This window comes from Amia ocellicauda, chromosome 17 (genome assembly GCF_036373705.1).
Source record: "Amia ocellicauda isolate fAmiCal2 chromosome 17, fAmiCal2.hap1, whole genome shotgun sequence".
NCBI lineage: Eukaryota > Metazoa > Chordata > Actinopteri > Amiiformes > Amiidae > Amia > Amia ocellicauda.
The window spans coordinates 9,588,361-9,610,655 of record NC_089866.1 but is presented as its reverse complement, the minus strand read 5'-3'; the positions used below and the strand labels follow the sequence as shown (position 1 = coordinate 9,610,655).

The 22,295-nt window shown below is 38.3% G+C and overlaps 6 protein-coding genes across 6 annotated transcripts; 2 read left to right on the top strand and 4 right to left on the bottom strand.

Moving 5' to 3' along the window:
• The first annotated feature begins 26 nt into the window (after positions 1–26).
• Positions 27–1,076, top strand: LOC136712317 (hemoglobin subunit alpha). Its single transcript, XM_066688815.1, has 3 exons — positions 27–193; positions 441–648; positions 857–1,076. The coding sequence occupies exons 1-3, from the start codon at positions 99–101 to the stop codon at positions 983–985; spliced, it is 432 nt and encodes a 143-aa protein (XP_066544912.1). The 5' UTR covers positions 27–98; the 3' UTR covers positions 986–1,076.
• A 2,325-nt stretch (positions 1,077–3,401) lies between these two features.
• LOC136712816 (hemoglobin cathodic subunit beta) lies at positions 3,402–4,408 on the top strand. Its single transcript, XM_066689603.1, has 3 exons — positions 3,402–3,565; positions 3,797–4,019; positions 4,145–4,408. Exons 1-3 carry the CDS (start codon positions 3,474–3,476, stop codon positions 4,271–4,273), a joined length of 444 nt encoding a protein of 147 aa, XP_066545700.1. The 5' UTR covers positions 3,402–3,473; the 3' UTR covers positions 4,274–4,408.
• A 2,887-nt stretch (positions 4,409–7,295) lies between these two features.
• LOC136712688 (hemoglobin subunit zeta) lies at positions 7,296–10,084 on the bottom strand. The gene is made up of 3 exons (XM_066689408.1): positions 9,945–10,084; positions 8,655–8,859; positions 7,296–7,498 (listed from the first exon to the last, which is right to left on the bottom strand). The coding sequence occupies exons 1-3, from the start codon at positions 10,034–10,036 to the stop codon at positions 7,370–7,372; spliced, it is 426 nt and encodes a 141-aa protein (XP_066545505.1). The 5' UTR covers positions 10,037–10,084; the 3' UTR covers positions 7,296–7,369.
• Positions 10,085–11,260: 1,176 nt separating this feature from the next.
• Positions 11,261–12,552, bottom strand: LOC136712687 (hemoglobin subunit zeta-like). Its single transcript, XM_066689406.1, has 3 exons — positions 12,389–12,552; positions 11,753–11,960; positions 11,261–11,525 (listed from the first exon to the last, which is right to left on the bottom strand). The coding sequence occupies exons 1-3, from the start codon at positions 12,481–12,483 to the stop codon at positions 11,397–11,399; spliced, it is 432 nt and encodes a 143-aa protein (XP_066545503.1). The 5' UTR covers positions 12,484–12,552; the 3' UTR covers positions 11,261–11,396.
• A 3,874-nt stretch (positions 12,553–16,426) lies between these two features.
• Positions 16,427–17,298, bottom strand: LOC136712903 (hemoglobin subunit alpha-like). The gene is made up of 3 exons (XM_066689728.1): positions 17,134–17,298; positions 16,818–17,022; positions 16,427–16,676 (listed from the first exon to the last, which is right to left on the bottom strand). The coding sequence occupies exons 1-3, from the start codon at positions 17,223–17,225 to the stop codon at positions 16,548–16,550; spliced, it is 426 nt and encodes a 141-aa protein (XP_066545825.1). The 5' UTR covers positions 17,226–17,298; the 3' UTR covers positions 16,427–16,547.
• Positions 17,299–20,629: 3,331 nt separating this feature from the next.
• Positions 20,630–21,519, bottom strand: LOC136712905 (hemoglobin subunit alpha-like). The gene is made up of 3 exons (XM_066689730.1): positions 21,343–21,519; positions 21,025–21,229; positions 20,630–20,883 (listed from the first exon to the last, which is right to left on the bottom strand). The coding sequence occupies exons 1-3, from the start codon at positions 21,432–21,434 to the stop codon at positions 20,755–20,757; spliced, it is 426 nt and encodes a 141-aa protein (XP_066545827.1). The 5' UTR covers positions 21,435–21,519; the 3' UTR covers positions 20,630–20,754.
• Positions 21,520–22,295: the final 776 nt, after the last annotated feature.

Below are 22,295 nucleotides of genomic sequence, written 5' to 3'. Positions count from 1 at the left end.
GTTGCGGAGTGAATATAAAGCTGCTTCAAGTCGGCCATCTCAGCAGCTTCTGTTCTCGTTTTTTATTCGACTGGAAACTAAAAGCATCATCCGCAGCCATGAGTCTCACCGCTAAGGACAAACAGAACGTCCAGAACCTCTGGAAAAAGGCCTCCGCCAAGTCCGACGACATCGGCAACGAAGCTCTGTCCAGGTAACCCCCTGTCCTATACTATACAGCGCACGTCTGTCACTCTTTCACATTTCCATTAAAATATATACCTTAAAGTAAGTAAGTAAAGTATATGCTATCTGTATTTACAGGGTTATACTGTGTGTGTGTGTTTTGTATATGTATAGATAGTTATTTATGTGTGTGTGTGCAGAATACCATGTACACGATGTATAGGAAACAATGCGATATAGCTATTGCTTACTTTTTGTGTGGTTTCCTTTTTCAGAATGCTGCACGTCTATCCCCAGACCAAGACCTACTTCTCCCACTGGGCAGACCTCAGCTACGGCTCCGCCCCAGTGCGCAAGCATGCTAAAACCATCATGGGCGCCGTCAACGATGCTATTAACAACATCGACAACCTGAGAGCCTCCCTGGGCGTCCACAGCGATCTGCATGCCTTCAAGCTGCGAGTGGATCCTGCCAACTTCAAGGTTGGTCACAATATCATCACAACTCTGCTTTATACACCAGAAGATACAGGGTGATAATAGGAAATGCATTTGAAAGCAGGGCAGACATGCCCTTTAAACGTGTGCTGGGTTAATGATGCTCACAGAGTGATTCCTTTACTGTCTGTGTAGTGCGGCGTGCATGTGAATGTACCTGATCTCGATTAACTCCCACATATGTTCATTTCAGATCCTCTCCCACAATATTATTGTTGCCGTGGCATATTTCTTCCCTGGAGAACTCACTCCCGAGGTGCACGTCTCCCTGGACAAGTTCCTCGCCGCCCTGTCTCTGGCTCTTGCTGAGAAGTACCGTTAATAAGCAGACCATGGAAACCCCAGCAGACGCCGTGCTCAATCCAGCTCTGTCACGTGTAGTCTTATTGCTAATAAAAAAACATGCAAACGAATTAATTTTACTGTTTTTTTTTTTTGTCTGCATCTTTCTGTATATTGTATATACATTGCTCCAAAATATTGAGTTTGTCACTTATATATGCAACTGTTGAAAGACAATGAAATATGAAAAAACAAAAAAAAGCAAACAAAAACTCAACAGTATGTCGGATCTCTCTTATGCCCTTCTACTGTAAAACAATAGGCTTACTCACAAGTTTTAAGGATTACACACGACCATTAAAATTAATAAATCCATACATATAAAACAATACATAAATCATTACTGTAAGTCGTATACGTTAGCACTAGCAAAATTTTTAAATTAAAGAGTTAAACTAACTGACTGAATGCAGTATTGTAATCTGCTTCGAAAGTGACAGAAAAAATATTGATTGCCTCCAAGTTTGGGCTTGGTCGCTTACTCCAGAAGCGACGCTTTTTTGTCAATGTATCATATAAGTGATATTCATAATTATATTCCATATTGTGTTCCTTATAATATAGTCCTAATATAATCGCATGCTGCTCTCCTCAGTCCAATCGGGAATTCACAGTAATTCACATTTTTACAAGTAAAGGCAGACTTACAAACTTTTATTGAGGAATTAATACAAATATTATTATTTTATTATTATTTATTTCTTATTTCTTTATTTATCCAAGGCGACTTACAAAATATAAGCGCAATACAAAGTGCAAAAATATAGTGCAGTACAAGGCATAACATATTACAAATTCCAATTCACATAATACAGTGCAATTCAAAGCATAATACATTTTACCAATTCCGATTCCAATTTACACAATATATGACGTCTTACATCCTGGACTGTAAAAGCAGATACGTGCAGACAAGATGTTAGATCACAGTCAAGGGCCAGGGGAAGGCAGCATAGGGCAGATCAAATTAAACAATACGAGTACTAGTAATGCGAGGCAAGAGTAAATCACTACATTACAAATATACAGAAACTCTGTGTTTTTCTATGAGCCTAATCACAATGTCAACTAGCACCCCGATATACTGTATTTTTGTGGTTTTAATATGGTATTTCGTGGTATTTGCCAGACCATATTTTTCGTATTTATTTAGCAAATTGTTAAAATCTGAATCGGACTCTTTTGTCCTCCTCCCGTAAGCCATTGTCGACATAACATTTATCTGGTTTAAAATCCTTTTACTGGCACCTTACGGACTAAGATAAGGTTTTCAACATGTAGCACACACTTATTTGGGTTTGTGGTTAAAGATAACAGCGATTTTCTGAGAGTTTTGTAAAGTTCAAAGGACAAAATGCCTAAAAATATATCGTCGGACTGCACGACAAAATGCAAATGCATATGTGCTGATAAAAAAAATACAGAACTAGACAATATGAAATAATCTTAGTATTATTTATTAATACTGAAATTGTCAATATGTGTGCAGTGTTTTTTGTAGGACCTGTGGAAATAAAGAAAGGTACACATTTACAAACACGCCAAAACCTCTTGTGAACTCAGATCGACCGTAAACGTTTTCTTGGTAATCATATTAAAAAATTCAAACGAATTGAGGACCATTACTGAGGTGGGGCTGGTCTGAATCACATAGATAACCAGCTCGTACACATCAATGTGGGCTAGATAACTCCCATCCAAAATGTATCCCAAAAACAACACCTTCTAGAAACTGAGTTATATGGGTTATGATTAGTTATATATGTTTTTTTTTCAATTAGTTATATAAAACAAATATCTGTTGGATTTTTTCCATTCCAGGTACACAGTAATATATATATTTTTTATAAGACATAGAGCAAGACTGATAAAATACATTTTTTTTTGTATTTGCATTTAAATTCGTCTTAACTTCTTACTATTAGCTTGAACTGAACTGCACGTAGCGACATTTGCTCGAACTACCCCTTTACAGTATTGCACTGCATTTTATAATCGATCTTAGTTTAATTTACTTCAGTGATGGCCTTTGCATTATTATTATTGTTTGTTGTCGTGCATTTGTGTCACTCATTACATTTAACACGTTTGTTCAAGGAAAAATACATTATTCTGTTAAAAAACACATTGTGTTAAATTACATCTTAATTAATTTAAGAATTACTAATTTTAACAAATTGTATAGTTTTAGATGTAATTGAGTTTGGGTGGGAAATTTGTGTGGATGAAACGTTTAATCACGATAAGAGCGAATTAGTGCCATCATGCAGGGGCAGCCCTTGGCATCCTGCCCATATGACTCTAGTGCCAGGGTCTTGCCTCCTGGTAGAGTCAGCCTATCACCTTTGGATGTCTCCCGTGGGCGGAGAAATGAAACGTCCATAAATTGTGCCGAGAAACAGTCCGACACCACGGGATTTTCATTGCTTAATTTATTTCCAAAGCCGACGAAACCAAACCCTATCGCCATGGTTGAATGGACAGCTGCCGAGCGTGCCGCCATCACTGCTATCTGGGGCAAAATTAAAATCGATGAAATCGGACCCCAGGCCCTGGCCAGGTAATGTATACCTAATGATCACCAGGGTGTTTGTGACTTTTATGCTACATATTCTGAAATAATATTTAATGTTGATAAGGAGCTGCTGAATAAAATGAAAGCATCAATAAAACGTCTACAGATAGTCTAAATGGTAACTTTGTTTGTTGTAATATTATTATTGTCAATAATAATTATATTAAAATATTCGTTACCCTTTTTTGGTATTTTAATAATTCTCTTTCCCCCCAGGCTCCTGATCGTGTACCCCTGGACTCAGCGCTATTTCGGCAGCTTTGGAAACCTGTCGAGCTCCGCTGCCATCCTCGGGAACGCCAAGGTCGCCAACCACGGCAAGGTCGTCCTCGGAGGGCTGGACAGGGCTGTGAAGAACCTGGACAACATCAAGGACAGCTTCTCCGCCCTCAGCGTGCTGCACTCCGAGAAACTGCACGTTGACCCCGATAACTTCAGGGTAGGTTTTTGTTCACAAGCTCTGTTCACACTTGTCACAAATAATTGTCCACCCGTTCTGAATATTGATATGTCAGGTGTTGGTATTTGTTAGTAACCCTGTACTTATTGTGAATGTCCTTGCAGCTCCTGGGTGACATCCTCACCATCGTCTTGGCTGCCCAGTTGGGATCTTTCTTCACCGTCGAGTACCAGGCCACCTGGCACAAGTTCCTGGATGTTGTCATCAGCGCTCTCCGCAGACAGTACCATTAGAGCCCCCCAATGCAGCCGCCGTGCCCCTCTATCCTCCACGGCACAGATGCACAGAAGCGATCATCAAACATTTACTCTGTGTGATTACTACGGGCTGAATGTCTGAGAAAAAAACAATAAATACATTTAAAAGCATTGTATGAAAACTATGTTTGTGATTCTTTTACTTTATCCTGGGTAAATGCATGAATAAAAGGTGAACATTATGGTATGTATGAATGAAATCAAACATTTATAATTTCGATTTTATTTATATATTAAATATATCATCAAACTTAGTTCTCCAGTATATACCTTAATCATAAACTATATACATATACAGTGACGTGCACAGCCTTGCGGGGGGGCAGTGGCTGAAACAAACGAAGGGGTTCAGTGCTGGTGTGTAAATGATATTTAACAAATACTGTGTTCATCTGTGTTCATTAATATTATTAACAATATTTAAGAAAATCTAAAGAAAGACAACTTTCGTGGTTATAAATTGGCATTTATAATTGAATTTCGGCAGTAGACAACTCCGAATCAGCTGTCTCGCTTCTGTCCAGTACAGTATAAATACCCCATCCTTGTGTTTTGTAGTTTGCTATTAGCGCCTGGTTAAAGTTAATAAGTGGTCACATTGTCGCTGTATTAAATCAAGAAAATACATTTAACATTACATTTAACACATTCTGAGTTTGTTCAAGGACAACACCACTTTGTGTTAAAATTTACCAAATTACAACACAATAATGTATATTTTTAACGCAATTCTGTGTGGGAAAGACACATTAATGTGTTACAAATACCCAGTATTGTGTTACAAATACACGTTATCGTGTCGTACTTTGGTAAATGTTAACACACATTTGTGTTGTCCTTGAACAAACTCAGAATGTGTTCAGTTTAACACATTCGTTCTAAGAGTGTTAGGTGCTGTTCCAGGCTTTCTGTACAGTGGAAATAATTGCCTATTGCCACACAATGTGACAAAGCTTTGCATCGAAGAGCTTTAAAATTGATTTATTTAAAGTTGAATTCATGTGTAATTTTGCCAAATATTGTGGAATTGTGTTTTTGTATTTGTCTGGGTAAAGAAGACGTGTGCGCTGTCTGTCAGGTTGATCTTCAGTATATCCTTTTGGCCAGAGTGCGAATTATACAATGACAAACCGGGGGGGCAGCAAACATTGTGAGAGCGGGGGAAGGGGGGGTGCTAGTGACGGTCAAAAACTGTGAGGGGACCGCTATTTACGTTACGATATATTCATGTTTCGACCATCCCACCCTTCTATTTTTGCCTCTTTCGGGGGGGTCCAAGTCTTAATTAGGGGGGTTCAACCCCCCCAATCCACCCCGTAATTCGAACCCTGCTTTTGGCTGTTTCGCCATCCAGAAATGATTGTCGGTGCATGGTGTGGAAAGAGAGGAGCTGTTAAATATATTGAGATCGTTTCGAAAGATAGAGAGAGAGAGCAAAGCAGTCCCTTGTGCTGTTGTAAAATCACAGCACGCCGCAGTGCGGAATTACACATTGTGCGTTTATTGTGTTCTGCATTTCGAAACCATTGCACACACATTTATATCCTTTAATATCCATCTGTTATGAATTAAAAATACTATACAACGAAATATGTTTAATTCATTATTACTGAATAAAAGCATATATGCCTATGTGCCTATTTATTCATTTATCTCTCTTCCTATCTATCTGTCAATGTGTCTATACATACGGAGACCTTGACAGATAGATAGGAAGACAGATAGATGAAGAAATAGGCACATAGACATACATGCCTTTATTCAGTAGTAATGGCTTAAATATATTTCGTTTTATATTATTAGTAATTCATACTAATGCCTTAATAATAATTGAATTATCTGCAAATTATTTCATCGTTGACAGTACAACTGACGTTTTTCCTTTTTTCTTTGAACACTGACCAAGATGCAACTTGTACAGCCAATATGTGCCAACACCGCGGAGCCCATAAGGTCCAGGTTCGCCGGCTGAGCCGGTTATTCCCCAGTATCCCGTTACCGATAGAAAGGAAGCATCGTCCGCAGCTATGAGCCTCAGTGAAAAAGTCAAACAGGTTGTGAAGCCCATGTGCAGTAAAACGTCTGCCAAGTCCGATGACATCGGCAGCAAGGCTTCCTAGGTAACTATATTCCTCTACTATACAGTTCGAATCTATTACTGATCACTTTATATGAAGATTTAATTAGTTTATTTATTTATTTTTAAATATATTTTTATATGTGTATCTTTCCTTTGGCAGAATGCTCCACGTCCACCCCTAAACCCCTGCGGAGAGTTTTTGCAAAAACTGTTGCTACCATAGTTGCCTGAACAGAAGCCATCATTCAGAATAAATTGAGACCAACACATGGCCAGGTAATGGACTCGTGGGGAATAAACAGGATGATTATTACGCTTTGGTAAGATCCCGCTTTAACTGGACAAAGGCGTCTGGAATTAGGACCGAAACAATGATGCTTTCCGAGCACTTTTTGGCTGGCATCATTGTGAACCTTCAGGTTATTAATTATTATGATTATGATGACAGTTTAAATACATAAAGTGAAAAATAAGAAACTGCTTTCCCGGGCATGGTAAGTCCGGCGCTGTGTGGGAGCTGTCCGCAGGCGTCGGTGCTGAAATGAACTCGAGGCGCAACCCGCCTGCAGAGGGAGCCACGCGCCGGCGAAGTCCGAAAACGCGACGCATCATTTGCAAGCACGTGAACACAAAACGATTGCGCAATCAACACCGTTCTGTCAATACTAATTGATTAATTGAGAATCATCCCTTCACTGCGCCCTCCAGATCCACAAGGACTACATGGGAAGAACATGTAAACCAAAGCATTTGCCAAAGAGATCGAAAAAAATGCTTTGTGCTAGAAATAAAATAAACAATTGTATTTGACCGTTAATGGTTAAAATGTTCTTGTTGTTTTGGTGGTGTCTATGATTTGATAAAAAGTGGTACTCAGGAGAAAGTGGAGAAGAAGGAGAATGCACACGTTTTTTAATTTTTTTTTATTAGAAATAAATTGAAATTACAAAACACTGGAGTGGGTTTGGAGGTGTTTCTATTGAGAAGGCTGCCTATCTGTACTTCTCGGATAGAACAGCAGACACTGCTGACAGGAACTTGTCCCAGGCACCATGGGCAACTTCAGTGAACTCCTGAGGCCTGTGACATGCAAGTGTCACCAGTATGCAATGTGACAGGAGCTGGAACACAAAAGCAATGTGACAAGAGCGTTACAACTGTACCTCATATTCAATCTCCCCCTCCCATCCCCCAAAAAACATTGTTTTAGGGTCACATGAGGGTTTGGTTGTTCCCCATTCTAGAATACAAGCGATGGTGTATATAGAATTGAAGAGATACTGTGGGTAAATCACATTCTCATACATTATTTACATCTCTTGCGCTCTCACACCCCCTCTTCCTCTCTGTCTCTATACTCAAAATCACCATCTGGAATAGAGGTTCCAACCTTGGTCCCGGTTTCATTCCAACCGAGCTTATTACTTAATTGAACCTTAATTGAAGTAACAATCTGAAATCAGGAGAGCAGAGTCACTGACCACCTTCTGACCACTCAAGACACACCTATTCAGACTGTACGTGTAACTTAGCTGTCATTCTCCTGTGGGGCTCAGCTCTCCTGTTACATTGCACTTTATCTAGTGTTCGATGTACAACTTGCTTTTACATTGCTAGTACTCGTGTTGTTTATATTGTTTGCCCCTATGTCCCTTTACCCTGAGCTATTTACTATGACTTCACATCTTGTCAGCAATTATTAGCTCACAAATCTAGGATGTAGGACTTGTATTAACTGTATATTTCTCTTATGCACTTATGTTTTGTAAGTCACCCTGGATAAGGGCATCTTCTAAGAAATGAATAATAATAATAACAATTTGCTTAGATTTGACTTAATAGGGTTTGTTATAAAATAGTTGGTTCTTTAATATGTTCTTTATAGAATTCTATACTTAACTTATAACCTCTACAGTTTAAAATCAATAAAAGGCTCTGATTTAGGAAATTATTAGTTCAATTAAGGGTCAATTAAGTAATTGAGAGCTTGGTTGGGACAAACATCAGCAGGGTAGGGGGTGACCAGGACCAGGGTTGGGAACCACTGATCTAGATACTCTTTCAGAATGACACACTCACACACACACACACATACATATAAATATGATTATGAAAGACATAATAATAGTGATTTTGAGTAAATATCCTTATCCCAGTCCATCAAATGAAATCAGCTGTAGACCTGGGATTTATTTTTCGCTTTGGATGGAGGATATAGACCAATAGAATACATAAGCTTGTAAAGCCATGCTGTTTCTAATTGATGCACAAACGTACCTTGAAATTGGTGGGGTGTATCATGAGCTGATAGGCGTGCAGTGCGCTGAGTGGCGCCAGGGCAGTTGTCAGGGTATTGACGTTCCGTGCCCCCTCTCCAATTGCCAAGATGATCTTCCTACCATGGGACCGTAGATGGGCTGACCCGGGACTGATGTCTAGATGGGCAAAGTACGTCTTGGTTTTAGGATAGCAGGTGAACATCCTACCAGAGACACACAGAGAAACGTGTTATTATTGTTGACTGCACCTAAAACTGTTGTGTTGTCACATATGTAACCAGTGGTGTGTGGAAGAAATAAAATATAAGAAGTTTGTATAATAGGCCAAAGATGTGACTACACACTTATACCCTTAGGACACATGTTATCCTGCTGGGTGGGGGTGGGTCTCAGGGGTCTCCCCCTGAAAAATAATAATAATGTAGGTGTATTTAGAGGCATTTGGGGGCTGTCCTACACATTCAATGCGTGCTTTATGTCAGTAAACACAAAAAGTAAGGTTGAGCAGCTACGATGCAGCTCAAATGAATCCTTTAGACGTTCATATGCCAAACAAACGTGAGACAACAGCACTGCACCAGACCATGACTTTTATTCTCTTGTGTTCATTTGGGATTCATAATAATAAACTTATTGATAACTAATTAACTAACAAACCTTGTAAACTATCTAAAAGTGTAATAGCAGCCAATATATACCTTTATATGTGTAACAAATATCCCCAAATCCATATGAATTTCGTAGCATTCAATATTAAAAAAAGCTAATTAGTTGTTTTATTGGCTGAATGGCGGTCAATTTTGTATATTTAAAAGTTATCAAATGGTGTAACAAACGATGCCATGTGGATAATACCTGCATAGTGCATTATTTTAAGTTTTTGACATAATATGACCACTGACATGCCTGCTTCGACAACGACATGTAGCTTCCTTGAAGTTTCATTTCGTACACTTTTAAACGCACGAAACAATGTAATACATCTACACATTACAGAAAGACGGGAATGTACCTTTGTGTGGCAGACAGCCGAAAAAGACGCCTTCTTTTGAAGTAAGTTATTTTTGTTACACGTACTGTATTTCCAAAGCATGAATATCTCACTCTCTTCCGAAGTGAACAAAACTTCTAATTCTAGGCCACACAATGAATGCATTGCACATGTTAATGTAACAGTCGGTTAAGAAGCTTGAAGTCAGTTATAACTCATGTTTTACTTACCAAATTATTATTATATAAAATTAGCAATCTATTATTGTTGTTGTTGTTATGTAAGACGTGCATATACCTTAAAAGTGACTCGGCACCAATTTCTTCTGCGTCTGCAGCAATGCTTTCCGAAATGCTCACCAGAAGGTTTTTATCCTCCTGGGTTAGCATAACTGCACTCGTTCGGCTCTGCTGTAAAACTGCCAACTTCTGAGAGGCGCTGCCGCTTACGTGGGACCCTGGATAAAGATAAGGACCTAGCTACGCTGCTAGCTACAGGCCTTGTCTTGGTTATTGGAAACTCTCCTAATGTAGAGTCGACAACCTTTTTGGTTTACTGGAATGTATTATTATTATTATTATTATTATTATTATTATTATTATTATTATTATGTTGTTGTTGTTGTTGTTGTTGTTGTTGTTGGTAGTGGTGGTGGTGGTGGTGGTGGTGTTAGGGATATACAAGTTGGTACATATATAAAATATAGAAAAAAATAGCTAGACTAAATAAGACATGTTTTAACGTGATTTCTTCATCTCACTTTTGTTTTTTCGTTATTATTTTGTTCCCTATGCTTTTTCTCACCAAAGCTCTCCATTAACGTGATGCAGAAAAGAGAAGGATACAAATAAATAAAACTTGAACTTGAACATTTCTGACTGATTTCTGGCAGTTTTTTGTTTTTATGCGTCTACATTTTTCTTGTGGCTATTTAAAGTGAGTGAGTGGTTGTGAGAGTAAAAGAAAACCTGTCATTAGTTAAAGCAGCTCCTGAAACCTATTACACTAAAAAATATAGCGGCAGGGGTTACAATTTTTAAATCTGAGACTAGCTGGAATACCATTTGGTCTATTTTTAATGTCAAATCCAAAGCTAGAGACAATTAAAAAAAGAAGCACTGTTCTGTCATGCAAAGCTATATATTTGTTATGCATTGGCTTACTTGCCTTTTAAACTTACATTTTCAAACTGGCAGTTTCACAGTAGTGATTTATTCTGCATCTGTATACTAAGGTATAGATATCTGGGTTGTCTCTACAGAACCATGGCTTTGCTGAAGAAATCAATTAACGCCACCACCAATTGTTTGAGTGCAATTATGTCTGAACTATTATGTACCTGTACTTGCAGTTTTTAGAACTTGAGGCAGAAGTTTATAAAAACTAAATCTTATTACAATGTGAAGGCATTCAGCCTCCAGTAGAATACTATATTCAGCAAGCACTTATACTTTAAATCTTTCAGTTTTGTGACATAAAAAACACTTGTGTAAAATTGGAACTCAGTACTGGCTGCTGTTTGCAAGCTCTCCTGTAACAGGCCCAGTCTCATCCCCTCTTACCAGCAGTGTTATATCAACCAAGTGAAATGTAAAAGGCATGACAAAGTGAAATTCATTCAAGTTCTATTTATTGGTGGAATACATTGGCATTGACACATAAAGGGTGAAAAACGCAAAAACAAAAGAGTGGCTGCGCTTTCTCCTGGCTGGCTTGCTGGTTTCCCCTTCATGTCCCAGTTTAAGGCCTTTAGCGGTACTTCTCAGCCAGAACCATGGCCACGATGGAGAGGAACTTGTCCCATGCAACATGTGCTTCAGGTGTGAAGTCAGCTCCCAGAGCGGCAGAGAGACTGACCAGTAAGGTGTGTCCCAGAAGCTGCAAAAAACAGAATCCAAGATCAGAATTGAATCAACATTTAACCATCCTCATCTCCACATTAAAGGGGCACAGCTAGGAACTGCTTCTGTCCATGTCAAAGTTATAATTAAGAACTACTTAGCCTACACCCAACCAATTTTTGTCAAACAATAAATCTTTCAAATGCTATAGGCTATTCCTTATATTTCCCACAACCCTGGTACTGAATGAAGGACGTTCATTACCTTGAAGTTGACAGGGTCCACACGGAGGTTGTAGGCGTGCAGCTCACTGAGTTTGCTCAGGCTGCTATGGATGTCATCAATGCTGTTCACAGCCTGGCCAATGGCACCCACCACCTTGGCTCCATGGGCCTTCACCTGGGCAGAGCTGGAGCTCAGGTCCGCAAAGTGGGAGAAGTAGGTCTTGGTCTGAGGGAAGACGACGAGCAACCTGCCGAGAAAACACCACAGACATCCATTCATGAAGATGAACGGAGAAGAGGCAAGCCTTTGTTAGCCATTTGGATTCACTGCCTGGAGTGGAGGCAACTGCGGAAGCCCAGAGTTTCATGTTTTCCAAAATGGGTTAACAACACATTTGATACACATTTAAAGGTGCAGTGCCAGGCCTTGTCAATAGATACAGCTTTTAGCATATTATTATTTTACGTTAATGAAGAATGAGCATGAAGATTACATGACCATTCTAGGAGAGTAAACCCTGAAAGCATCTCGGTGCTTACACCTTTATTGAGGACATTTTACACCCTTAACTCGAAGTAAATGTACTCGGTGTTACCATACGCGTTAATTAAACATGCGTCTAGTGCCTTTAAGCACTCAAGTGGCGACAGAGAAGCAGAAGCCGGTGTACCGTACCTGGACAGAGACTCGACGCCTAACTGCGCTGCCTTGGGGGAGACCTTGGCCCAAGTCTTGCTAATCTGCTCCTTGTCGGTGGCGCTGAGAGACATGGTTGTTTCGGGAGTTGTTGCTTTGGTAGTTTCTCAAGATTGAAAAGGATGCCCGTGCTAGAGAATCGGCACCGGGCTCTTTTTAAAGGGAAGCTCGAACCTCCAGACGAGCACAGAGTCACTTCCCATTGGACAGCTGTGCTGTCCCACCCTGAAAACTAGGAGGGGCTGCTGTTTGTCTTATCTTTCCATCCAAACGGGCTACACTGTGACCCGATTATAGCACGGATATAATACAAGTATTGTAACATTATTTAATCAACTATATTTCCAGTCTCGTTTATTAAGAAGTTTTCTTTTTAATGCTAGCAAACACCAAGATAAAAACAGAACATTACTGCACACACATATCCATGTTTCTGTGCAATACAGTATGAAAAAGTTATGTTTTTACATTCAGCTTTTTGTTTGTCCTTTTACATTCGCAATTCAATCAAACGATCATATTTTTTTTTATTTGGCCTATACTGTTATTACCTGAAGATAATTACAAAAACATTTACAAAACTGTTAAGCTCGAATTCTTCTTCTTCTTCTTCTTCTTCTTCTTCTTCTTCTTCTTCTTCTTCTTCTTCTTATTATTATTATTCTTCTTATTATTATTATCAGTAGTAGTAGTAGTAGTAGAAGTAGTAGTAATTAGTAATCCCAGTAGTAGCAGCCAGGAACTAGAAGTAGATTTTATACTACTACTACTACTACTACTACTACTACTAATAATAATAATAATAATAATAATAATAATAATAATAATAATAATAATAATAATAATATAGTAGTAATAATTATTATGTTTGTGGTTCGTGTGATCTACAGTATTTCCGAATGCTTTAATAACCATTAAAGTTGTATAGGGTGGCTTTAACACAAGACTACTCTCCACGATTCAACCATTTAATTCCATGCATGATAATGTATGTAAAGGCAAGACAAGTCTGCAGAATCACAAAATAGGACAAACTTGCATTTAAAACAATTAGTGGAAATATAAATGTACAGGCCTAAAACAATTTGGATACAAATCATTAAATTACGGTGATATAAAGTTATGCCTATCGCTAACAAGTCAACAATTTCCTGTATAAAGAGATAATATAATGTATGATTTATTCTTGTAAGTGTATGACCAGAATCCTAGTAGGCGGCGAGTTGTGGGGAAATCACACCCGAGCTTCTTTTTAATCTCTGATTAATGAATTCGTGCCAATTTCCACGTCACATTTCCTAACTCGGCTTTCTGAGTGGCGCAGATTAGCCGGTCACATATGTAGTATTATTGTTTTAAAGTGACATGTATACCAGCTGAACACCAACATGAAATACCCAAAGCTGCTGACTATGCTAAGAGGGATGGGGTTTATTATATCCAGTGATCTAAGAAGTTGAAGCTTTCCTAAGTGTTTTGGAAAATTAAAAACAAAAAATGGCTATGCGCAGAAGTATTGCAATAGATGACGTATGCGTCATATTATTGTAGAATTGTATAGAATTGCACCTATTTCATACATTTAATTATTATTATTATTATTATTATTATTATTATTATTATTATTATTATTATTATATTTATAATGCCTAATTTTACGCAGCGCGGTTTAAGCAGGCAATACATTTTTGGTGGGGAATTATATATTATTTTCAAATTAAACTTTAAATATTAGCTGTTAATAATGGAACATTCCTGGAGTAATTGAGAAACTTCCATATAGGCTGCAGTAGTTTATACGTGCATAGAACTATACATAAGTTTTCTCTTACAACATAGGCTAATATTAAATATCAATATTTCATTTCATTCAAATCTTGACACAAGAGCGTTTTGATTAAAAACATCGATTAATAAATTGCACATGTTACTATATAATGAAAATGTATACATACAAGATGCATAATCTGCATACACTTTGTGCATTGTAAAATCGAACTACTAAAGAAGCGTAAACTGTTTACATGGTAAGGTTTCTATAATTTAATTTAGGAATGTTCATTGGTTATATATGAGCGAGAAAACATCTATAGACAGCTTCTTCTTCTTTTTTCTTTTTTTTTTCTTTTTCTGAATCCTACACAGAATTAAAAACCGGCACAGTCTCATTATGTGGCAAAACCAAGAATATCATAATGCGTTTTTCTCCAAATAGTGCTTAAAAGAAGGACTTGTGTCAACATACACACGTTTTTCAATTAGTCTTCGAAGATTTTACAACTTTGTGTCACCACTTTCTAAACATAAATAGTTTGAAATATATTTCTAGTGTATCCAACCCACAGAAGCAAGAAATGGGGTATTCCATAAACTAGGATGGCGATATCTGGCGCAGCAGAGCTGGGATGCAGCAGATTCACGTGCTCTTATCTGCGCTCGTGCGCAAACCGCGAGGCCCGGAATCCTGGCTGCGCGCGAGATTAGGAGGCTCCCCGCGTGCGTTATCTGCGCCTCCCGCGCTGTCCCGCACAGGCGCACTGGGGCCCGCAGAGGCAAGGTGCGCCTCCCCGCCCTTCCCAACCGCATGGTAAATAACTTGCACTACAAGTTTACCTGACATGAATAAAACAATATATACATCATTTATGCTTCCCAAACCATTGTCTAGCCAGCGCCTGAACTAAACTCTTTCCAGACGTTCAATTCGATTTTTTCGTTTTTGCCCAGGGAAAATCCAACAATATGTTATAGCCCCTCTGAGATCCTTTTTAAGTTATCTGTTGGTTAGGTGCTTATTATGGCGAAATGTAGTCTTGGCTGTCAGTGTTACCAAGATGGGACAGGAATAAGTCATGACCGTAGATTCTCTCCCAAATGCCCTCTCTGAATATCATGTTTTCAGACTAGCTACAATTAAACCCAGATCAAACTGAGTTTTTATTCATTGTGTTTAAATCTGGGTTAGTAGAAGCAGACCCTTTCTGGATTAGGCCCACTTCTCCTGGGAACTCAGTTTACCCTCCATAAATAGGTGTCACTGTTGACCCTGAACTCTACTTTGATCGGCACACTCTTTATGTATAAGAACAGATCTTCATGCCTTGAAATATTATTAAATGCCCACATTTATTTAATTGAAATGACATGGAACTCTTTCTACATGCATTAAGATTTTAAGCAATGCAGGTAGCACATTTTACTCATTCATGGATTCTCACTGGAACTGCACTCCTTAAGAGTAACACTGAAATCCAATTCTTTCCATCTAAACTGTTTTTTATTTGCTGTTGAGAGAGTGGATTGTCACTGTGGTGTACCATACATACAGGCTTTACTGGGCTGTGTTCAGTTCTGCTCTGTACAGCACTCAGGGATTCCTGTGACAGCAGACAACAGCTTAACACAACCTTGACTATAGACCTAATTATTGTGATGTGTGTAATAAAAACATAAAATCCCCAAACAACAACACAAAAAACATTAATTGTAAAATTAAAAAAGTGTCCATTATTTGTGAAAATACTTATGATATTATTGAAAGCTTGAAATGTGATTAGAGCAGAAGCCAGATAGTTACAATGACAAACATTAAAAGCCACCAACCCTATTTTCCAAACATAGAGGGACAGCCAAAGATATGCTACATTGTGAATCTATTATGATTCACTGTTTATTATTTAAGCAGGACATATTCATTTATTTGTATGTGTGTCACTGTAATCCTAACTAGTTTAACAAAACACTTCAATATTTATCATGCTTAATGATTACTGTTGATTTAAACCCACTGTAATGGAAGATGCTTTAGAAAGTACGTTTTCAGGGATACTACTGGAGTGTTGGAGGTGCCAGCTATTTATATGAAATATGAATTCTTCAATTGAATGGTTTCCCAGCTTAGATCAACTATTTATGATTGTGCAATAATATATCCTCAAAAAACTACACATTTTTATTTGTTAAATTGTTACACGAATGTTTGAGCCTTGAAAACACAAATTAAACATGAACAAGAAATTTAATTTGTAAACAGTTTATTATCACACACTGGCACAGAGATTTGTCAGGTAGGCTACATTTAGATGTTCAGTCTCTTGCAATATTGGCATCTTGGTTTCCACCGCTTGCCGCTGGCCGTTCACCGGTACTTCTGCGCCAGCACCCCGGCCACCTCGGCCAGGAACTTGTCGCAGGCAACGTGGGCTTCTGGGGTGAAGTCAACGGGCAGGCGGTTGGCGAGGACAACCAGGATGCAATGGGCCAGCAACTGTAAGGCAACACAAGCAAATATCCATTAACAAACCATCTCCTTAGATATGTCCTTCATTGTTATCCCATACGCATCAGAACAGAACCGAGAATATACCAATAGGATGGCTTAAATGAATGAAGGATTTAAAAAGGTTACCTTGAAGTTGACAGGGTCGATTCTCAGGATGTAGGCGTGCAGGTCGCTGAGGTTGCTCAATGAGGAGGACATGTTGTCAACGTCGGCCGCGGCCTGGGCAATGGCCTTCATCACCTTCCCACCGTGAGCCCGAATCTGGGCCGAGCCGTGGGTGATGTCAACGTGGCTGAAGTATGCCTTGGTTTGAGGGAACACTACGAGGAGCCTGCATGGAATAAAGGGAATAAACCGATGCACCATTCAATCATAACGATTGAATATACAAAATATATGTTTTTTGCTGTAGTGCAGTGAAGTGCCAGTGGCAATGCATTACCTGTGAATCGCATCCTCGCCCCACTGCTCTGTGTGCGCCTCGCTCTTCTTGAAGATGGAGGCGATGAGGGATTTCTCGGCGGCTGAGATCATGGTGATGGAGAAGAGCTGTCGAGTGTGGAGTCGGGTTAGCTGGACAGACTGGACAGTGCTGGCTGTATGAGTCTGTGTCTCAGAGCCCCTGTTTATATAGGACCAAGTGTGACCAGGGGTTTGAAGAGAATCCAGCCTTATTGGTCAGATAGCCGTGCGCCCAGGACCTCATTTCCCTATCTAATCTAGTGCCTTGGCTTTCTGGACCTTTCTCCTGGCCTTCTCGAAAATGACAATGCAACTGCAAATGCAAAGAGAATAGTGTCAAAAAACTTCCTTTTTAAAACACAATGTAGCTAATGAAAGTGATAATAAACACTTAACAATATCAAGAAAAATACATTTATTTTGACCCAAAACATATTTTATTTCCTGCCACACAACAAATGATAACCACTGAAATATATGCACCCGCTGCTACACAATGGAACATGGGGCAGAGTGTTCTTAGCTTTAAATACACAGAGAAAAACTAAATCTCATAATATTAAATATCTCTATTTCCGAACCAGGAACTACTTAAAATGTTGCTTTCTTGTTGATTTGATATGAGGGGTTCTTCTAGTCCTCCCGTGACAAATGAAATAATAATAATAATAATAATAATAATAATAATAATAATAATAATAATAATAATAATAATTTCTGTTTTGTGTCTGGTATTTGCTAGAATGGATAAAACCCCAATATGCCAGAGGCCGGTTTTATTTAGACGATGAGAAAACTTATTTTATTACCATCTTTCCACCATATATTGTAAAAAGCACACAAACTGCAATATCTCACTCACAGATGAAACACCAAAGGTTTGGTGGAGAGAGAAGGAGAGAATGAAATAATAAATATCTCCCTGCAAGGTACAGCCTCAGTATTTGTGTGAGGTACATCTTTGATATTATTGTTCTGGAAATCTGCCTTTCTCCAATACTTCCAGTTAAATGAGATGAACAAAGACAAATTTAAAAGCCATTCTGCTTCATTGCAATCCACATTTAAAGAGCATCAAGTATTAGATCCAAAATTACATAAGCGGATTAGAGGGACAGGGATACTGGAAATAACTTCATTCATGGAAATCAATTAGTGCAAATGCCTTTGAGAAATCTGGTAATATCAAAATCCAAATTAACTGAACACACCCCCCTACCAAAAATAACAAAAAAACAATGATAGACAGTTATATCCATGCTTTTGGATTCTGTCCTCCAAAGTATCTATTTTGGGAAAAGTGAATCCATCTCTTATCATGGGCTGCAGCTCCAGCGCATTATCTCCAGGCTTCTGCTTAGTTGAAGACCTTTCATCTATTGACTCCACCTTCAGCTGCCTTTCCCTGCTGCTTCTATCTTCTGTAATTGCAAGAGAAGTTATGACTCCATTGAAAATGTGGGAGAAGGAAATCCTAACCTATTGACGGAATTTAGAAAAAAAATAATATACTGTTGCAAAGCTTCTAGCAACACTACAGGATAAGCCTTTTACACACTACATAATATTGTAACCTTTTCTTACAATTGCAATTAGTGTCCCAGTCAGTGCATATTTGACTACTCTTTTTCAATTATATTGTTTCCTTGCTCTCTCTCGACTTCTGCCCGTGCTGCTTATCATGCTACTTCTATTCTTTTAATTCTTCATTTCATAATATAGCTGCAAGATATGCTTATTTTGTCATGATTATCTTGAATTTATGAACTTCTGTTGTAATATCTAACAATAATAAAATGTATAAACCTTTTAGATAATCAGTTACATCTGAACATAATAATAATAATAATAATAATAATAATAATAATAATAATAATAGTACATCTCTTTTCTTTAGTAGGATTGATTATGCCACACAATAAAAAGACTTCCAGAATTACACAAGGTTCTTAGATACTATTGTCTCTGCATACACTACAAAACAAGAGCGTGGGCCATAGGATTCTTAGGTAATTGTTTTTTTGTAAAGACATAAGTCTTAATTGTTGATCTTTTGCAAGCTCTTATATAATACAATCTCATAAGGAAAAGGAAAAATGGAAAACTCTCTTTAGATGGTGGTTTCCGGACTGTGGAGTACTTCTTTGTTGGATGGCAGGTTAAATGGAGCATTATGAATTAGATTTTATATTATAATGCGCTCTACTTAAGTGCTATATTTAAGAATGGAAACTAAAATCTAATATTAAATACACTCACAGTAAGAAACAGAGAAGGGGAGAGAGACTGAATGCATTGTATCCTGAGATATATAATATTTATTTAGTAAGTTACGTATTAGAGCATTATTTTCATTTCAGCCTGTATTTACTGTATTCCAAACTACTTTAATCACAGGGTCAGAGTCTCCTAAATGAATAATGTTAATATGTTGATAATTTAGACTAAATGTCATGCAAGATTCAAGTTATTACTTGAGTTATTACTAAGTTGTAAACTTATTTTCTAAATTGAATTAATAAATATCAGACATTGAACAAAAGGTTATGCAGATGTTGCTGTTCACTTGCTATATAATAATGCTGTGGTTTATTATAAACAGTATTGTATTGGCAACACATTTATTATACACTGAGAAAAATGCTGTAAATATGTCTGTCCATTACTGTATCCAGTACAGAAAAATATACTATATTGCTCTATTTATTTATTTTTTATAATCTTATAATGTATCACGCAATCTTTCATAATATTGTTCGTTTGACAATAGAAATTTTATAACAAAATTATAAATTCGCGTCACGGTTTGGGGGAAATAGCTTAATCACAAAATGCATGTTTAAATCTTCCCAGGTGCCACAGGTGATAAAATGGCTCAGTGGGCATGACAATAATTTCAATCGGGAATCCCGACCAGCTCAAGTTGTGCCAACACTAAATCTTCTAGTGAAATTAGCTATGATAAGCTTATGAAGCGATACAGTGAGCTGCCAAGGGGAGATGGAGTCAGAAATGTGTGGATGATTAAAAATACCCAGTATTTAGTCACGCATAATTCAGTAATTCTTGCCAGAATTAACAACATTGTACTTGAATAATTACAGTTTATTGTTTACTGCGGGTATTCCTGTGTTATTTTAATTAGTAACTTACTGGAAACTCTAGCTGCCAGACCGATACTGTGCACTTTTTTAGTACCATTAATGATAATAATATTTAATAATGAATAAAGATAAAGATTAATTTTGTAAAATCAAATTGCAAGATATATGAAGTAGACCAAAAGTTATATGGCGCTAATTTCCTGTGTTGGTATAAAAGTTTGTATTGCATGTTTTTTGTGCTTCGGGATATTGTTCTGCATATATTGAAGTATTGGAACAAGACAATCTCTAAACAAATGCGCATTTTACGCATGACATCCTTTCACCAATGTTGGAGTAAGGGGTACATAATAACCACATGAACAACTGCGATTTCATTTAATCAGTTTATTTTCAAATGACAAAGAGAAATTAAGTAGCAGGGTACAGAGTAATGATGCAGATACATCGCAGGTGTAGAGGTCCTCTTCCTTTCTCTCTGGCTCACCGCTGGCTGTTCACCGGTACTTCTGCGCCAGCACCCCGGCCACCTCGGCCAGGAACTTGTCGCAGGCTACGTGGGCTTCTGGGGTGAAGTCAACGGGCAGGCGGTTGGCGAGGACAACCAGGATGCAATGGGCCAGCAACTGTAAGGCAACACAAGCAAATATCCATTAACAAACCATCTCCTTAGATATGACCTTCATTGTTATCCCATACGCATCAGAACAGAACCGAGAATATACCAATAGGATGGCTTAAATGAATGAAGGATTTAAAAAGGTTACCTTGAAGTTGACAGGGTCGATTCTCAGGATGTAGGCGTGCAGGTCGCTGAGGTTGCTCAATGAGGAGGACATGTTGTCAACGTCGGCCGCGGCCTGGGCAATGGCCTTCATCACCTTCCCACCGTGAGCCCGAATCTGGGCCGAGCCGTGGGTGATGTCAACGTGGCTGAAGTATGCCTTGGTTTGAGGGAACACTACGAGGAGCCTGCATGGAATAAAGGGAATAAACCGATGCACCATTCAATCATAACGATTGAATATACAAAATATATATGTTTTTTGCTGTAGTGCAGTGAAGTGCCAGTGGCAATGCATTACCTGTGAATCGCATCCTCGCCCCACTGCTCTGTGTGCGCCTCGCTCTTCTTGAAGATGGAGGCGATGAGGGATTTCTCGGCGGCTGAGATCATGGTGATGGAGAAGAGTTGTCGAGTGTGGAGTCGGGTTAGCTGGACAGACTGGACAGTGCTGGCTGTATGAGTCTGTGTCTCAGAGCCCCTGTTTATATAGGACCAAGTGTGACCAGGGGTTTGAAGAGAATCCAGCCTTATTGGTCAGATAGCCGTGCGCCCAGGACCTCATTTCCCTATCTAATCTAGTGCCTTGGCTTTCTGGACCTTTCTCCTGGCCTTCTCGAAAATGACAATGCAACTGAACTGAAAGCGGGAGACAGGAGAAAAGGGACAAAGAACACATTATTTTGTTTTAGACCTAATTTTAATTAAAGTGATATTTGAATGGCCAAATACTATTATTATGATTATGATGAAGATGATGATGATGATGATGATGATGATTAGTAGTAGTAGTAATAATGCATATATTTTTTAATAGAAACATATATTATACCATACTCCAAAATAGAGTTTAATTGCAAGTAACCATTTTAAATACAAGCTTTCACTGCCTAGAGGTGAAACAATAACATGGGCTATTGTAATGTACAGCTAACGTGTTAATACATACATCATCTGATTGCCTTTTGAAAACTACAGTCTTTCATAGGGACAGCTTCAAACACCATGTTTTTTTTTCTGAATGTTTCTCAATATCCGATTTAGAATCAGATGACGGATGAAACGGAGCAGTATTGATGTGTTATTTTAAATGTAATATGTATTGGCCATATTAGACACAAAATTAACTGCAGGCCTGACAGAAACAGAAAAAATCGTGTGATGCGCATTTACTACATAGAACAGCACTGAGTAATAATTATTATCATGAAATCACTGAAACATTACACTAAATTACTCTGCAGTACAAATTCA